This window comes from Primulina eburnea, chromosome 12 (genome assembly GCF_022965805.1).
Source record: "Primulina eburnea isolate SZY01 chromosome 12, ASM2296580v1, whole genome shotgun sequence".
Classification (NCBI taxonomy): domain Eukaryota; kingdom Viridiplantae; phylum Streptophyta; class Magnoliopsida; order Lamiales; family Gesneriaceae; genus Primulina; species Primulina eburnea.
In genome coordinates, this window is record NC_133112.1 from 35,415,375 (window position 1) to 35,432,777 (window position 17,403).

The following is a 17,403-nucleotide window of genomic DNA, read 5'->3' on the forward strand; positions in this document are numbered from 1 at the left end:
TCAACTAGATCATACCGCAATTGCTATCGGATATAGTGAAGAGTATTTGAATTGATTAAGAATAGGTTACAATAGACTCTCGTAATAACACGTGATAATTATTTTTATTTCCGTATAAAGTGAACGAATACGAAGTTTTTGCTATAAATAGAAAGTAAAAGAAGTTATAAAATGTGGGATTTGATTGTTTAGGCAAGCAAGTGAAAGATCAAACGTGCTCACTGCATTTTTATTTTTATTATTATTATTTTGTGTGTGCAAAGGAGGTGGAGACTAAAACAAGCCAAGTCAATATATATATATATATATATATATATATATATATATATATATATATATATATATATATATTAGACAAACTAAATCGATAATATTTTTCTATTATGCATTGAACATTTTTTAATTATTTGTTTGGCTTATATATATTATCAAATTTAAGTTTTAGTATATTATATTCAATTTTGACAATTTTAGTCTTTTATTTGGCAGTTTCGAACATTGTTCCTCGTTATTGTTAACAAGACATTGTATACAACGCTAAATCGGTACCATACGGTGAAAATACTAAAATTGAAAAAAAAAAAAATCATAAACATACAAACATGCAAAATCACGCTTATAAAAAAAAAGCATGCAAAATCACAATTATAATTTTCCCATACATAATATAATATAATACTTTGCAGCCTAAAATGTAATCTCATATATAACAAACCAAATGATGGGTTAATGGTCAACAATCAAGTTTAATAAAATAATTTAATAATAATAATATATGTTCTTTTCGGGAAAATAAATAAGATAATAAAAAGCCTGATGATATTGTTATATTATATGAATAATAACCAACAAATTTTCAAACAATAAATTAAAAATTACTAAATGGGACTACATACTTATAGACGCTTTCAACATGAAAACCAAAAAATTAAGATATCCAAAGTATAGTTCACGTTTCAATAACTTTGCAATCAGGAAATTTTGAAAATATCGAGATTATTTGGCTAGTATAAGCGATGATAGGTTCATTTTTTAAAAAAAAAGTGATGACAGGTACAATTTTATACTTAAATGTTATGTGTTTTTAATTTGGATTTATGTTAGTTTTAAGCAGAGTTATGTGTTTGTTATTTGTTTTGTGTCATTTGCGGGAATTAAGAGAAATAGAAGTTTTATAGAGTGAAAGAATGTCCGAAAGCAATTTAGAGATGAAAAGGATTATAAAGGTGCGAGGAAAATGCAAAACAACAGTGAAAATACGAGGAATAGGCGCCCCAGCGCCAGAAGATCGTGAAAATAAAATTTAATTCGGGCACTTGACGCCTTTACGCCAGTGGTAAAAAAATGTAGGTACATCATGTTAAGATCAAACGCTTACCACTAGGCCAAAAACTATAGTTGTTAGTCAAGAGTCAAGACATAACTTTATTTCTATACAACCAGCCCGCCACCCGTCTTAACCCACCATTAAGCGGGGCAGGGCGGGGCGGGACCGCCCGCTTTTTTGCGGGCCTCTAAATGGAAAACCCAGCCCAACCCACTTTGGGCTGCGGGTTAGGCGGATCGAACTGCTTATTTTTTTAAGAAAAAAACGTTAAACAATATCGCAATAAACATAGACGAAAAATATAATTCAATCAAATAGTTTCATAAGATACTTAAAAACATCGAAATAAGAAATTAAGAAAGCATACAACATAGTCCATAAAAGTAAAGTGCTTAAACCAAACATGAAAAAATGAAACAAATACTACAATTGATGCAATTATAATGTGAGACAAGATTGAGACATGGAAGAGAACAAAAATTCGAGAAAAGAGACGATTATAAATTTTAGAAAATATTATGTGTTCAACAATACACATAATTAACAAAACTTCCGTCGGGTCCACAAAATTTCATTGCAACTCGTGGGACTTCAAATGAAACCGCTCTTGGGTTCACAAACAACTGCTATGCCTAAAGCTTTAAACTTTCACATTAAGCATGCATGATTCAAGAAAGCACATCTCAACAAAACGAATAAATTATCAACCTCCAAAGAAAAGAACCAAAAACTGCGGGTTTATACAATGCAAACGGAAATACCGGAGGGCGATGCAAACTTTAAGTTCATCAATCCTTATGTGAAAAATGCATTAAACCATTAACTATTTGATTGACTGGATTAATTTGAGTTAAACACTACAGAAAAGGGAGTAGAGCATAATATCTTCAAAAAAAAGAAGAAGCACGGAGATTCAGATTTTACCAGAGTGATGGAGGAGAGGCGCATGAGAAAAATAAGGAAAAAATAAGATAAGATATTGATGGAGGCACATGAGACTTATTTCAATTTTTATATAAAACTTGAAAATATAAAATTCTACCATAATTTTGCGGGCCAACATTGCTTGGCCCGCACCCGTCTTGGCCCGCAACCCAAACAGGCTCAGCCCTTTTGGCTCGCCTCCAAATGGGCTACTATTTTATCAACCTAACCCGCTCAATTTTTATAGCGGAGCAGGCCAGAAAGACGGGCTTGACCCAATTTGAAAAGTCTAGTTGCAAACACAACAAACAAATCTCTTTTTATCAAGCTAGAGTCAGGCGATGGGCAAAACACTGCATAATTTTTTATAATTTCAAGCAACCATCTCTTCTACGGAATCTGCAAGTGGGCTTATGGTTTTAAATATATACATGTGTATTTGAAAATTCGATTGATATGATATATTTTTCAATTCGATATATTTTAGTCATCATTTTGCTTCGCTTCGATGTGATCACTGGATTAGAAAACATGTTTGAAATTATTTGAATACACTTTAACATTTGCATTTGAGATGACAAAGAAATTTTTGATATTTGACAAGTTTGTTTAAGGTCCTGATGTGGTGGGATATAATAAATTTTATCATGGTATCGTCTTTAATAAAATTAAAAATTAGGACTGATCACTTAACCATGAAAATAATATGATTTTCAGTTCTATTTATTTCGTTTTATTCTAATTTTGACATACTTATATTTCGAATCATAGAAATATATATGTACTTTGTTATTCGTTATGATCGATTGGCTCTCACCTACTGAGTATTTCACAATACTAACACCTTACTATCCTTTCCTAGATCAGAACGAAGAACAACAAGACGCTGATGAACAAGAGATGTTCTTGGGCTGGTGACCAATCCCGAATTTATGTCTTAATTTCCGCTTTAGTTCTTATGTGATCATCTTCTGCATATTTCATATTATTATTTTTATCATTGTATAGACAATGTTTTTTTTAAATAAGAAAGACTTATTTGGTTAAATATTATACTACGATGTTTATTGTTTCAATGTTCAATTGTTAAACAATGTCAGATGTCAACATGTCTCGATCTCGGGTCACACACAACAAGTGATTATTCAACAAATCATCTATTAATTAATTCAAGTAATCATAATGAATAATCATGATTTTGTTGCATTAAACTTTTATATATCATCTAGTTTAATTAATTTAATTGAATTACAAACTAATATCAATTAAATACATATGGTAATATATTTTATATTTTGACCTTTGTTTTTGGACTCGCATTATGAAAACTAATCAAATGTTTAGTTTTCATCGCCGCCGTTTTGCATGAGCAGTTGGAAAAAATAAACCAGACTGTGGTTCTCTTTTTCGCCAACGAAAATATACAAGGAAAAATACCTATTTAGATTGAAACTGAGAAATAAAATCTCAAGATAAGAAATCAATATATGGGCAGAATCTGCAGCGACGGTGGCTGGTGAGCAAGGGGCGGAGCCACGCTGCTTTTCACCCGGGCTTCCAAATAAATTTTAAAAAATTGATATGTAAAATTTTGTATAATTTTAGATAAATTTGGTATTGGCCCGGGTACATAAATTTAAAATATTAAAGGATTTTAGAGTTTAAAATTCTAAACTGGATAGAATCAGATTTCTGGCTCCACCACTGCTTGTGAGTGCCGACAGCAATGCAATAGTGGCCCAATTAGGATTGGTAAAAATGTAAAAATTAACATAAATTGTTAATGGTAAAATGGAGTGATTAGTTTTAGACTTAGGAAATCTCCAACTCATTATTTTATCTAACATAACACTAAATTCAAAACAACGTAATTTCTGCGCTAAACATATTGTTATCCTATAGCTTTGCTCCAACTTAGGACAGAAAATAGCACTCGGTGGTAGCAAGAAACTGGACACAAAAATAACGTACGATTGGAGATGGTCTCATTGAGTGGATAATAAATTTTCGTTCAAACACCTAACCTACCCACACTCTGTACAATCTTATAGATGTTGATACTTACAGGAAATTTAGAGTCCGTTTCCAGCGAGTGTCACTAGTACAGACGCAAGATTTTGAAATTGTCCTGAGCCTGAAATCACGAAAAAGACCGTTAAAAGGGGGCCAGGAGGGTGTCCTGGCGTAGTCCCTCCGACGCTCAAGTCAGTGACTGAGGATATATAAGACGAGCAGCTAAGAGTACTGCTAAAAACAATATATTGAATGAATCAACCGTACACTCAAACCTATATTTATAGGAGAATACCTGGACTCTTGGTGGGCCTGTCCTCTGTTTGGGCTAGAGATGGGCCAGGAGTAGTGGGTCCATCCATAAGATATCATATGTGTACTGGGTATTCCTAAACATTGGTGCACAATGCATTGATGAATAATGTTTTAGTGGTGGTGCGGCAGGAGACATGGGCGGTGTCCACGGTGGCCCTCCGCCGTTTGTTGCATTTGGAAATAACAAACCCCAAGTGGCATTATTTTCTTTTATTTTTCCTGTCACTTTTCTACCTCTTACGTCTTGTTGAAGTGACAATTTAATTTATCCCGTTCCGTTTCAGTTCCTTTTTTTTTGCTTTTCGAATATAAATTTCTTGAATTTGTTGTTTTATATATGTTCCCTTTTTTCAATCGCAGCATCTTTGAATTATTATTTGCTTTTTCAGTATATATACAGTTCCCGCGATTGAATATACTGTTCTAAATCATTAACTATAATTTCATGCAAAATTTCAGTTTTGCTCCATTTGAGTGGGTGAGAGTTTCACTTTATCATTAACTTTAATTCCGGCACTGTTCTCCTCTCTTGTAAATTATTTTATTTTGCTTACATATAAATTACCACTTTTTACAGATAAAAACGAACTATTTGTAACAAGCGTGGTCGCAATTTATGTGATTTGTAAGCATACTTTTGCATTTCCTAGAAAAAAAATGTGTGTTTCCTAGCTTCTCGCAGTATTGATTCAGTTGGTATACATAGAAAAAAAATAATGGAAGAGAAATTAAATAATTTTTGTCCATGAACTTCTCTGTTTTAGGTTTTGGTTCACTCAATATTCAACTTTTGGTTTTAAAGCAGTAATTTTGATAATTTTTTTTGTTTTTAGTCATATTTTGTCAAGTGCTGGCATTGTACCGGAAGTTATCGATATGACACCAAAAAATACTAATGTGTTCAACGTCATATCAGTACTTGAACCAAAATAAACAGAAATTAAAAGTTAAATCACCAAGATCAAATTTTGACGAGTTAAGATTATAATAAAAAATGAAATAAGTTAATGTACAGAAAAAGTTGTTTTCCCATTCACAAAGAAAAATATACATATATTTATACTATATATTAGACCACATTTTTTACCGGTATGATATTATGAATAAATAATATCAAAATAATATTATTATCATACCACTTAGTGGTATGACCAAATTATACCAAATAATATTAATATAACTAATTAATAATTAAAAAAACATAATTATTTATGCAGTATAACATGTGCAGGCAGAGGATATATAACTTTTAAAGCTGAAACCGTGGTTCGGGGAAAAATGAACATATTTATGGTCACGCCTATGAGAGAAAAATAAATAGATAAATCAATTTATTTTGATCATACATTAGGCAATATAGGTAACTTAGGTTTCCATTTTGGGAATGGGAACAATTTTTTTTAATGTAATTTTATCATTATATAACAAATAGTGCCAATAATGATTCAACTTGATATTATTATTATAAAATTGTAGGTGTAATATAGGTTTCCATGTTATGCATATCCAGTTCTAAGTAGGGTTATCTTTTCTCGTGAAATAACTTTTCTCGAATCAATTTGATATATTGTGAAACATCTCATCTATACTTTGTGCATGAACTATCATTTCCCATCATGCAGCCTGATAAGGACAATTAATTGAATTCCTTAATTTTAATTTCCATCAATAATTAATGAAGTTGGATATATAAAATTTTGTGGCTTTGTGAGCCTTTGTGTTTGGGGTTTTAAATGAAAAACTAAAAATGGGATTTTGTGTTTTTATTTATTAAAATTAGTTTGTTTTAGAGAACGGAAATTTTTTTTCTTGTAAATTGTCTGATTTTATATTTTCATCGTCTAACTTCTCAAAGTCCTATAACTTGGTTTTTTTTTTTTTTTTTTGCAATTTTCCGCATGAGCCTTGACATTACACCGAAAAATACTGACATGTCCGGAACCACATCAATACTTCGACAAAACAAGACTTAAAACCAATAAAAATCAAAGTTTACTATTTAATCAAGAGGGCATGAGTTATTGAATCTTCTAGGTCTTCAATGATGACAAGGCCACAATCAAAATAGAATAAAAAAAATAGTATTATTATTATCAATATCCTACATCATCTTTTCACCAAAATGTTGTATAAATAACTTTTCAACGAAGTGTTGAGTATTTCATAAATTTGAGAAGTCCTCGTGTTCATACATTAATATTTTGGGATTGAATTCCCATTGAGTTCATACCCTAATTTTGATGCTCTCGTTGATAATCCACGTAGTAAAAGCACGAAAATCTCATAACAATCAGACATACGGGATCATGCATTTTTCGGCTCAATGATAGGAAAGGACTATCATCGAGTTAGTATCGATAATATATCAACAATCAACAACATTTATGTTTGAAAGATTTATCTTGTCACGCCTCGAGCTCGGGTCCGCGCCGTGACTGTACAATAGGCCCCTGTAGCAACTACTTCGTATTCGTACTCGCTTTACGAAAATGATTAACCCAAGTTGCTATAGAAGTCTATTGTAAGTCATTATAAACTCATTTTAAATCTTTAATTTTTGGGACAAGGGTATCACATATCTCACATAATCAATAAGATATTTTTTAATGTGGGCTCTAGTATTTATAAGTGATAAATTATATATGAACTAATGTATCAAAGAAAGGTGAAAAATGTAAATTCAGATTTTGATTTTTTTTTATAAAAAAAAAAGAAGGAAATAAATTTGATATAAGGTTTAGGCTATAAAAGTGGGGGACAAACATTATTATAAGCATATACAAAAAGAGCCTCCATCCACAATGAAGAGTCATGAACCTCGTTCAAGCTCTTCTTGTGCAGCCTGCAAATACTTGAAGAGAAGATGTAGCCCTAATTGTCAATTCGCCCCATATTTTCGCTCCGACGAGCCTAAGAAGTTCGCCAAGGTACACAAAGTTTTCGGGGCGAGCAACGTTAGCAAGATCCTCAATGAAGTGCCGGAGGATCAGCGAGAGGACACGGTGAATTCTCTTGCCTACGAGGCGGAGGTGAGATTGAGAGACCCCATATACGGTTGCATTGGGGCCATAGTCTCGTTGCAACGAAAGATGGCTGAGCTGCAACATGATCTGATCGTGGCTCGAGCTCGACTCGCTTGCTACTATGTTGAACAACAAAGTAGTTCATTTTTAGATGACGAGCATGCTAGTTTGCCTCCATGTTTCGATTTCCCCGAGTCGAATTTCGGCATCATGGAGACCTTCAACCATAGTTCTATGCCCGTCGTCGATCAATTTAGCCCATTTCAATTCCCTTAATGATAATATATGATGCTGATCATATTCAAATATGTATGTTATTTGGGTTTTATTAATAATATGTAAATTTAGGATGTTCTATATATTTATTCGCATGTATGGATGGAACTTGATTTTCAAATTTAAAATCAACAATATGTAATTAATACCTCCTAATTTTTTTTTTTATTTCTTTTTGGGTTTGTAACTCTTAAAATTCATAATAGTTACTAAAAACTGAATTTCTGAAGAAATATATGAGTTCAATTTTTAAACAATCTATCATTTACTCAACATTTTAAATTTGTAAATGAAATAAACTTTAAATATGCTATTTGTGGAATATAATGTTAGAAACCCTTTTTCTCCTTTTTTTTTCTACCATACATGTGCATTTGAAAAGGTGAGAAATGGGTTGAGTCGATGCTACATGTGGGGGCACTGCTCTCACATGGTTTAGATGGACAAGATTCACACACATATGTGATTTTAAAAAAATGAGTGGATTTCATGTATGTGTGACTAAGTTTGGGCCATTGATTCTATCATGTGGGTAGTAACCCTACATATAGGATGGAATCAACCTGAGAAAGGAAATCACTACGATATTTTTAATGTATTCAAGATATTTTAATCAATACCCACTACATAATATTTCAAGTAAATTAATTAATTAAATTTCCCTACATATTTTCCAAGTTGTACATTTAATGCATACAGCACAAGGGGATACAAGAACCTCATCTTTGTGGTACAAAACAAAAATTTCATTTCAAATCAAATCAACTCAAAAGAAAGCTTTATCGTATAACTATTTAAGGGTCCCTACATAGGGATGTTTTGCCTTTCATTTTTTTTTCCATCAAAGGTCATCTCTAAAGATTAAATTATATTTATATATCTATTAATTAATCAATTTCCTCTTCTTTCTTTCTTCTTTTTTTTTTAATCACCATCAAATTAAAATTAATTGTTTTAGCTAATTTAGTACCCGTTTTCATTTTGTTGGAAATTAAGTTCGAGCTTTTAGATAAACTTTTTAATGGCTTCAGCAAAGCTATATGTAGCCAGATATTTTGCTTAAACAGATGCAGTGAGACGGCCATCTCCAATGGTAGCACCACACCAACACCAATGTGGTGCAGTAAAAATGCTCCAACCCAACTCCATAATTCACACTACATTGGAGCAACTCTAAAGTTGCTCCTGAGTCCTAGCTGCTGCGCCAAATTTTACCTTTTTTTAAAATTTAAAAAAATAGTTTTAAAATTGTTTAGTTTAATTTATTTATTTTATATTTTAATTAAATAATAAATTTTGATTTTTAAATTTTTTAAAATTTAAATAAATATTAAATTAATTTTTAAATATTTTCGAAATATTAATTATAAAAATTCAAAATTTTAATTTTAAATCTACAAAAATAAAATTTTAATAAAAAATCGAATTAAAAAGAGTACAAATTACGGAAGATAAACAACAAATATGACAAACAACAAATCACAAAAATATCTTTTAGTAATAGGTAAATCGGATATCGATCCTCAAATATCTTCGAAATAAAAAAAAAATTGTCATTATCAGCTTCAACTCTTTTTCGCAAAATTTTTTTTGTTGAGTTTTAGTGTACTCAAGATCAATAATTTTGCTTAAATCTTTGTGTAAAATTCTATCTTCTCTTTTTTTTCTTTTCTTTTTCGTGTATATTTTTTTAAAGCTCATAGTTTTTGTTGTCTTTTGACAGCTCCATGTTTCAAAATATTCAAAAACCCATATTATTGTTCTTTCATTGTATGTTGAATTGGATATATATCTTTGTCTCTTTTCTTCTTTAATTTGGATTTTTCACTATTAATTGGTCTTTCAGAGCTGTCACCGAAAACAGTTATTAATAAATAGTTATTAGAAAATAGAAACATTAATATTGAAATAAAAAAGAATATCATGATAATATTCGATTGTATCACGAAATGTAGTGCAATATGTTGAAAATGATTTGATATAACCCTAATGTAGTTCAGAATGTGGTGTAATGAGTTGAGATACCTAATACCATATAGAAACAGTTTTGTTTCAAGTACATCTATCTAAGAAGATAAATAAAAGTTGCTTATACCACAAATCATTGACAAGCTCAACCAAAAATAATCACTCAAAAGAAAAAAGTGCTCAAAGAAAAGAGCTTTACATTACATTACAACTTGACAACAATTAAAACGCATGGTTGACTACTGAAACTCGATTAGGAATTATACAGCTAAGATATAACTACACATTTCAATAAATACAAAATAGATTATAAACTTTGGAAAAAATTTCACTTGAATCAGCCAAGTTTCAAAGCTGATCTGAGGGGAAGGGACGAATATCAGCAGATTTCATCTTCCATATCTTGACTGATGCAGTGATAGTTGCTGATGTAGCATTGTTGAACAAGAAAACTCGTGCTTCTGCATTAATCGCTTTCGTAGGATATAGTCTTGATGTAATCACTGTTCTTCCTCCTTGAGCAAAACTCTCCACGATGGAGTGATCGACCTGAAGACGTACGTATTTTCGTTAGTTCCTTGGATTTAAACTAGAGAAACGAGGGTAGTAGTAGTACGAGCACATACCAATGATCTCAGGGAGAATTTTTCACCATCAAGAACCGGCACTTTGCTTCCATAGACTATTTTATCGACATCGTGCGAAACAGATGATCTAAACACAACGTTGATCATGGTCAGTAAATGTGGTAAGGAATCGTGAATCATTCATTTGTGGTAACACTAGGCGCAGATAACTATACCTCAACTCATCAGCGCAAAAATGAGTCTCCAGCTTCCCATTAGTTCCTTTGCTAACATAGAAATAGATAGGTGTTAGTTCTGATAGCTTATCGTCTGCAAGAACCACGATCCCGAATGGTCCTAGCGTCCCCCGGTTAGCAGCACCACCACTTGTGGGGCAGTCATAGCTAACATCAGCTCCGTTCATCATTTCTAAAGTCTCATTGCTGATTTCAAATGTGGCAACAATGTCCAACTGCAACGTATCCAAACCGTTTTCCGCTAAGTTCTATAGTTTTTGGGAATGCATATATGTTGTAACACAATTCCTTGATCACTAGGACATTGTACAAACCTGTGATCCCGAGTCAATCTGGAGTGGCGTGATCGATCCCGGACCAAGATTCACGGTCGTTAAACTCAACACTGTCCGATCTCAAGCTCTCGACTTCTTTAACTGGCCACTGAAGTATGTTGCTTCCTGTCTTTTTGTCAAATACCACGGTCCTTGGAACAGACTAAGATAACAAAAAAACATATGATTCGAGATGGAAAATGTGTAAAAATAAAACATTAAAAAAGATGGAATGCTAAATGCATGTTACCTGAACACAGGCCCAACCTTTCAAAATATCAAGATCTTCAGCATCAGTTTCTCTAATCCATCCCCACAATATTCTTCTCTCTTTGTTTTGGTCAAAAAATGTCTTTGAGGCATAATATTTACCATAATCATATCTTAACCCAATACCCACATCCAATTCCGGGTCATCGGGTATCCACTTGTTCTTCAACGGATCATAGGTTCCAAGCGCATAATAATCATTCTTGTCATCATCCAAACTAGCTTTCATTACATGCTTCACACCCGGCCCGTTAGCCGACGTGTCCAGACCATTTGTCTCAGTTGTCGAAATCGGGTAAAAGTCGATGCACTCCCACATACCTGTACCGGGGACTTGATGCAAGTAACCACTCAACAACTCATAGTTTTTGAAGTCTTTTGTCTCATAAACAATTGAAATACCCGTTTTGTTCCTCATCGACCCAATCGTGATCCGCCACTTTTCGTTATCCGGGCTAAGCCAGGCAGTGGTTGGGTCTCTAAAGTCCTTCAAACCAATCCCTGGTGGAGGGACAAGGACCGGATTAGCCGGGTCCTTGATCCATCCAAGAAGTAGAGGATCTGATAAGTTGGCAGGGTATGCGAGACATTGCACCTGCACGAGGTCGTACGTGTCTCCGGTGTACAAGATTACGATCTGACCATCAGGTAGGATCGTGGCCGACCCGGTCCATACTCCGTTTATATCATACCATTGATCAGGGACCATTGCAAATGGTAGGTGCAACCAGTGAATTAGGTCCCTTGATACTGCATGGCCCCATGTGATATTGCCCCAAATAGCTGCGTCCGGGTTGTATTGGTAGAACAAGTGGTACCATCCTTTGTAGAATAGTGGACCTGTCATGCGAAAACAATATGTCACATTATGTAAATACAAGAAATGGCTTCCTATAACCCATGAACAAATTTAAGTTTACTATTCCTGCAGGGCTGGACCAGAGGCGAGGCCGTAGATATGCTCTCTTCGAACTCGATTTCGAAGAGGGCAGCAAAATATTTTAATCTTTAGCTAAATATGATAACTGGGCATTGAACCAATATAACATAGCACTAAAAGAAAGAAGTTATACGAGTTAAAAGTTGATCGAAGACTAATCCTGCTCAACTATGCCACAAAATTATAAAATAGATTGTATATGTGATCATCAATTGATAACAAAAAGATGGTTCCATTTCTTCTTTATTATGTATCATGATCTTTTATTTGTATCGATACTCCACGGATTAATTTAATTTTTGTTCAGATTAGAATTTGGGTTTAACTTCATCTCTAAAGATAGTTCGATGAGGAGGATTGTACAAATACATATATACAACTCTCAATAACTTAATACAGCGGAAGTGAGATATCTAACACATCCACCCACGTCCAAGAATGAACAACTGGAGTATGAAGTTTACAAGACATTAGCGGGTGGTTCATAAGACAGTTCTGTTGGAATTTTGATGCTTAATGAATGAAAATTAAGCAAGTAAATCAATGTGTTTGATTTGGAAAAATTCGAAAAGAAAAACGAAGCTTAATGAACGAATATTAAGTTCGATTGTTCTGAATAAAACTCGAAAAAGTTCATCATATGTTGAAAGAACATAAATCGAGTAGTCGGAACGTGTAAGGGACGGAAAAGAAAAAAAAAACTCGGCATGAACAGTAGCCGGCGCGCACATGCGCGCGGAGCGGCGCGCCTACCTGGTGCTCTCGGCAGGCGCTCCGAGCAGCGTGCGAGCGGGCGTGTGCCCCTGCGCGCACAGACGCGTCCCTTCGGGTTTTTTTGAATTTTCTGATGTTTTTTCATCTCCTTGGCATTGTTTGATGATTTTGATCAGTTACAATGGCCAAGGGACACTCCCTATGAATGAAAGATCATGTCTTTTGCATGAAAAACATAAAATGCTTGATATTTTGAAAATCAAACATAACATACACAACATACTCATCTTTTTGCATCTTCTTCTTCCTTCTTCAACAAGAGAGAGTTTCTTCATTTCCTTGTGATAGAACTTGAATATTTGAGTGTTCATTATTCAAGAGTTGTAGTTGTATCTTGGGAGAAGATTGCCACCAACCTCTAGCACATTGCGAGGGGCAAATTCTTCTTAAGGAGAAAGTGTTCAACACTTGCCTCTACAAAGTTTTATTCTTTGATTTCTTCTTGCATTTCTCTCACTTTTGAATACCCGAAACAACAAGTTCAACACATAACGGATGAGTCTGGTATCTGATATCGTTTTGATATTAGGATTTTGGTCTAACTCCACTCTAAAAGTTAGTGCAAATTACTAGAATTATTCAGTTCCATATATATCACTCTTAATACTTAATCCAGCTGATATAATAAATTTAACACACATCTCACATCCAAGAATGCATAATTGAAACGTAGAGTTCACATGACATTAGATTGTGACTCATTAGATAGTCTAACACATATCTATTCATGGATTGATCTATTATTATTGATATTATATTGAGAAAAAATTAAATTTAAATTATTTCGGAGGTGTGAATCTTACATATTTGATGTTTTGACATATGTATATGTGTGTGTCCTAAAGATGCCTTGATGCTAAAGGACAATAATAATTGTAGAAGTGCGCCTCAACTGTTTATCCAACAATAACGCAAATCAACATCAATCCCTCAATTGTGGCCCAATTCATGACACAATTGTTATTATACTATTAAAATTGTAAGAGTATTTTGAATATCATATATAAATTGACAAAGTTTTTTCCCCAGTAAAATGGGAGTCGGTGAGTTACAAATCAACTTCCATTCTATAAATAGACAAAATTGGACCAAAATTGAGATTAAATAAAATCGAAATCGAAATCGAAATCGAAATCGAAATCGGAACATAAAAAGTGCTTGTTGAAATAAAATCTATACCACATATAAATATTAATGAAATTATAACAGTTTTATCATTATCGAATTCGAGATTAAAATTAAAATAAAGTTTCTAGAAATGGAGTCATTAAGTCGTAACTCATTTTCCATTTCCAAAAATATATAGCCTAAACCTGACCGAATCACAGCTAAAGCAAAACTGGAATTAGATTAGAAAAAGAATAGCTCTATTGTGAAGACAGTGTCATGAATCTTTATACTGTGAGACGAGTCAAACCTACCGATATTCACAATAAAAAGTAATACTCTTAGCATAAAAAAATAATATTTTTCATGGATGACTCAAATAAGAGATATATCTCGCAAAATACGACCTGTGAGACCATCTCACACATAAAAAAATAATAATTTTCATGGATGACTCAAATAAGAGATATATCTCGTAAAATACGATCTGTGAGACCATCTCACACAAATTTTTGTCATAGAAAAAAAACTTATAATTAGCAACAAATATTGATATTGAAAAAAAAAATATATTGATGTTCTATACATATTTTCTATATATACATATTTTCTCATTATTTTATTTTATTACGTTTTTGTAATTATAACTAGTCATTTTCAATTTACAATCAAAATTCAGATGCCTATAAAGTATAAAACTATATTTTAAAGAATTCAAAAGTCTTCATTTTAAAAAATAAATAAAATGAGAGGCCTATGTTATTGCACTAAAACGTGTGGTTTTATTACTTGGACGTGTCGTAAATTAACTGACCAACCAGTCAATTTTAAGAATTATCCAAGTCAGAGGTAAAAATAATAATTAAATATTTGCAACTTCTTTATCAATAAGATATGGATATAGACTAACTAGGGTTAAATATACGGATAGAATTAGCTTCCAATCTACCTGGATTATTACTGTATATTCTATATCAGTTTATATTATCTTTTACTTTCATAATATATGGATTTTTTAACCTAGTGTATCAGTTTTTAAAAAAAACTTTTCAACTTCAAAAAAATCTTACTAGAAATTGTCTTAAGAGTTAATTTTATAAGATTGGTCTCTAATCTAAATCGATTCATGAAAAAATATTACATTTTATTATAAAAATATTATTTTTTATTTTAAATATGAATCAGATTGACTCATCTACGAAAATACATATGTGAGACTGTCTCATAAAAGACAATACTCTTTCGGCTTTAAACTTCCCAAAAGTATTTCATCAGTCTCAAACAAAAAATTAATTGTATTTGTGTACTTTTCATGATAATCATCGTTACTTTTTACAAATTTTAAAGTCGGACAGCAGAGTTTAGGCTTGTGTTTAGACAGATAGATAGAAATTTGATTTCGAAATGGAATTTAAATCAATCTAATTTTGAGGGTATTTAAAATGATGAAAATTGATAATAAAAATATCTAAATTAATAGAAAGTGAATCTGGAATTTATTTAAATTAGAGTTATATCCACAAAACTTAAATAGAATCCAAATAATGAATTTAAATCTGATTTCAAACAGACAAAGTTTTTTGCAATAACTTTGTTTAATAAACAAAACAAGTTGAAGAAATGAAGAAATTGAATAAAATAAGATTGAGTTTCTTGCAATAACTTACCATCAGGATCTGCCGGAGGAAACCACCAGATTCGTCAGAAGAATTAGCCAGAAAGATCGTCACAACCAAAAAAAAAATGAATACTTGAATTAGAATCATATGCTGTTGATTTTTATTTTTTAATTTATTTTAAAAATAAAAGAGAGTAGACCGTACCATTCATCCAATTCTTCTCTGGTTGAAAATGGTAAGCTGTCGTCTGCCAAGACAGCATCTCATTAGTCCACGGAAAAGTCAATCCGCCGCCGACCCGCCGGTAACCCTTCTCCGACACCCCTTGAACAATCCCTCTTGACGGCGGCTCCGTCCGAGAACTCTGCCGAGAGAAATCAGCAGCTGAAGTTGAAGAGTTTGTTTCTAAACCAGTATCCTTGGTCAAGAGAATTATGGATAACAGAAGGAAAGGTGTGAACAGAATAGAAAGCAAGAGATTCTTGGATCTCCGGTTATCCGCGGCGGTGGAGGAGGAATGGGGGCTGGCGGGGATGGGAGCGTAGGACGTGGCGCGTTCGAGATCATATGGAGAGGCCATTGGTGGCATACTGGAGCAAAATGACCAATTGGAAGTTGGAATACAATTTCTACATTATTTTGTATATATGTGTGTAGCTCAAAGGTCGTGGTTGGCAGACAGTTAATTTTGTTGAGTTGGAATTGTGTCAGATAATATTAATAATGAATTCAATGTTGAAGAAGGAAATTTTAGAGAATTGTCTAAATTGATATATATATATATATATATATATATATATATATATATATATATATATATATATATATATAATATTATATTTATTTTTTACAATTAGATATTTATATTTTAAAATATGAATATAATTGGATATATAAAAAAATGTATTAATAAAAATATTCTTTACTTTTATCCGGGTGTTGAAATTTTGTAGTAAAAAAATTGAGTGATGGGTTGTAAAATATAATTTTTACTATATAGATATATAAAATATGTAAATGCCGATGCTATTCCGTTATGTATTTTTATATCAAACCGACAAAAGGGTTTAACTTTGTTAACTATCAGAAGTTTGTTTCTAAACAGTTTGATGAAATTATGTTGATATATTAAGAGTATTAATCAGCTGAAGTGGAATTTTACAAGATGTTGTATTAACTAAAATTTTCTAGTGAAATCTACATGTTAAATTCAGGTTTTTGTGTATTTTTGTTAACATAGTTCAGAAGGCTCTTTTCGCATTTATAAAATATTTTTACTAGTTGTTTAATTAGTGCACCCAATTTATCGAGAATCCTTCCATTTTTAAACCGGTTGTACTCATTTTTTCAATCCATAAAATTTTAAAACAGCTTATTCAACTCTACTTCTATAACCTCATTTTCAATTATAATATAACTCAAATTCGAACTGAAATAATTTTGTTCAACAGTTCGCAAATTGGTCAGGAGATTTGATGTTATATAATAATTTATTGAATGATCTTTTTTAAACTTTTTGAACCTGTATTATTTGATAAAAATTAGTTACAATAGCTCACAAATACGTTTGAGTTTACATATCATTTTTATACATAATCTCAAGTTCAATACATAAATATAGTGACCTTGACATATGTGGTGTTTTTTGTATCTCTACTTCAATGAAGTTATAACTATCAGTATAATGCTATGCTGCTCAAATATTTGAAG

At 32.2% G+C, this 17,403-nt stretch overlaps 2 protein-coding genes across 2 annotated transcripts; one reads left to right on the plus strand and one right to left on the minus strand.

The window, feature by feature from the left end:
* The first annotated feature begins 7,341 nt into the window (after positions 1-7,341).
* LOC140807541 (LOB domain-containing protein 21-like) lies at positions 7,342-8,030 on the plus strand. Its single transcript, XM_073164439.1, has one exon. The coding sequence runs from the start codon at positions 7,381-7,383 to the stop codon at positions 7,876-7,878; it is 498 nt and encodes a 165-aa protein (XP_073020540.1). The 5' UTR covers positions 7,342-7,380; the 3' UTR covers positions 7,879-8,030.
* Positions 8,031-9,982: 1,952 nt separating this feature from the next.
* Positions 9,983-16,382, minus strand: LOC140806927 (beta-fructofuranosidase, soluble isoenzyme I-like). Its single transcript, XM_073163483.1, is given in 8 exon segments — positions 9,983-10,395; positions 10,473-10,560; positions 10,649-10,884; positions 10,984-11,037; positions 11,039-11,146; positions 11,234-12,093; positions 15,742-15,750; positions 15,898-16,382. Coding segments are annotated over 8 exon segments (1,941 nt in total). The 5' UTR covers positions 16,283-16,382; the 3' UTR covers positions 9,983-10,194.
* Positions 16,383-17,403: the final 1,021 nt, after the last annotated feature.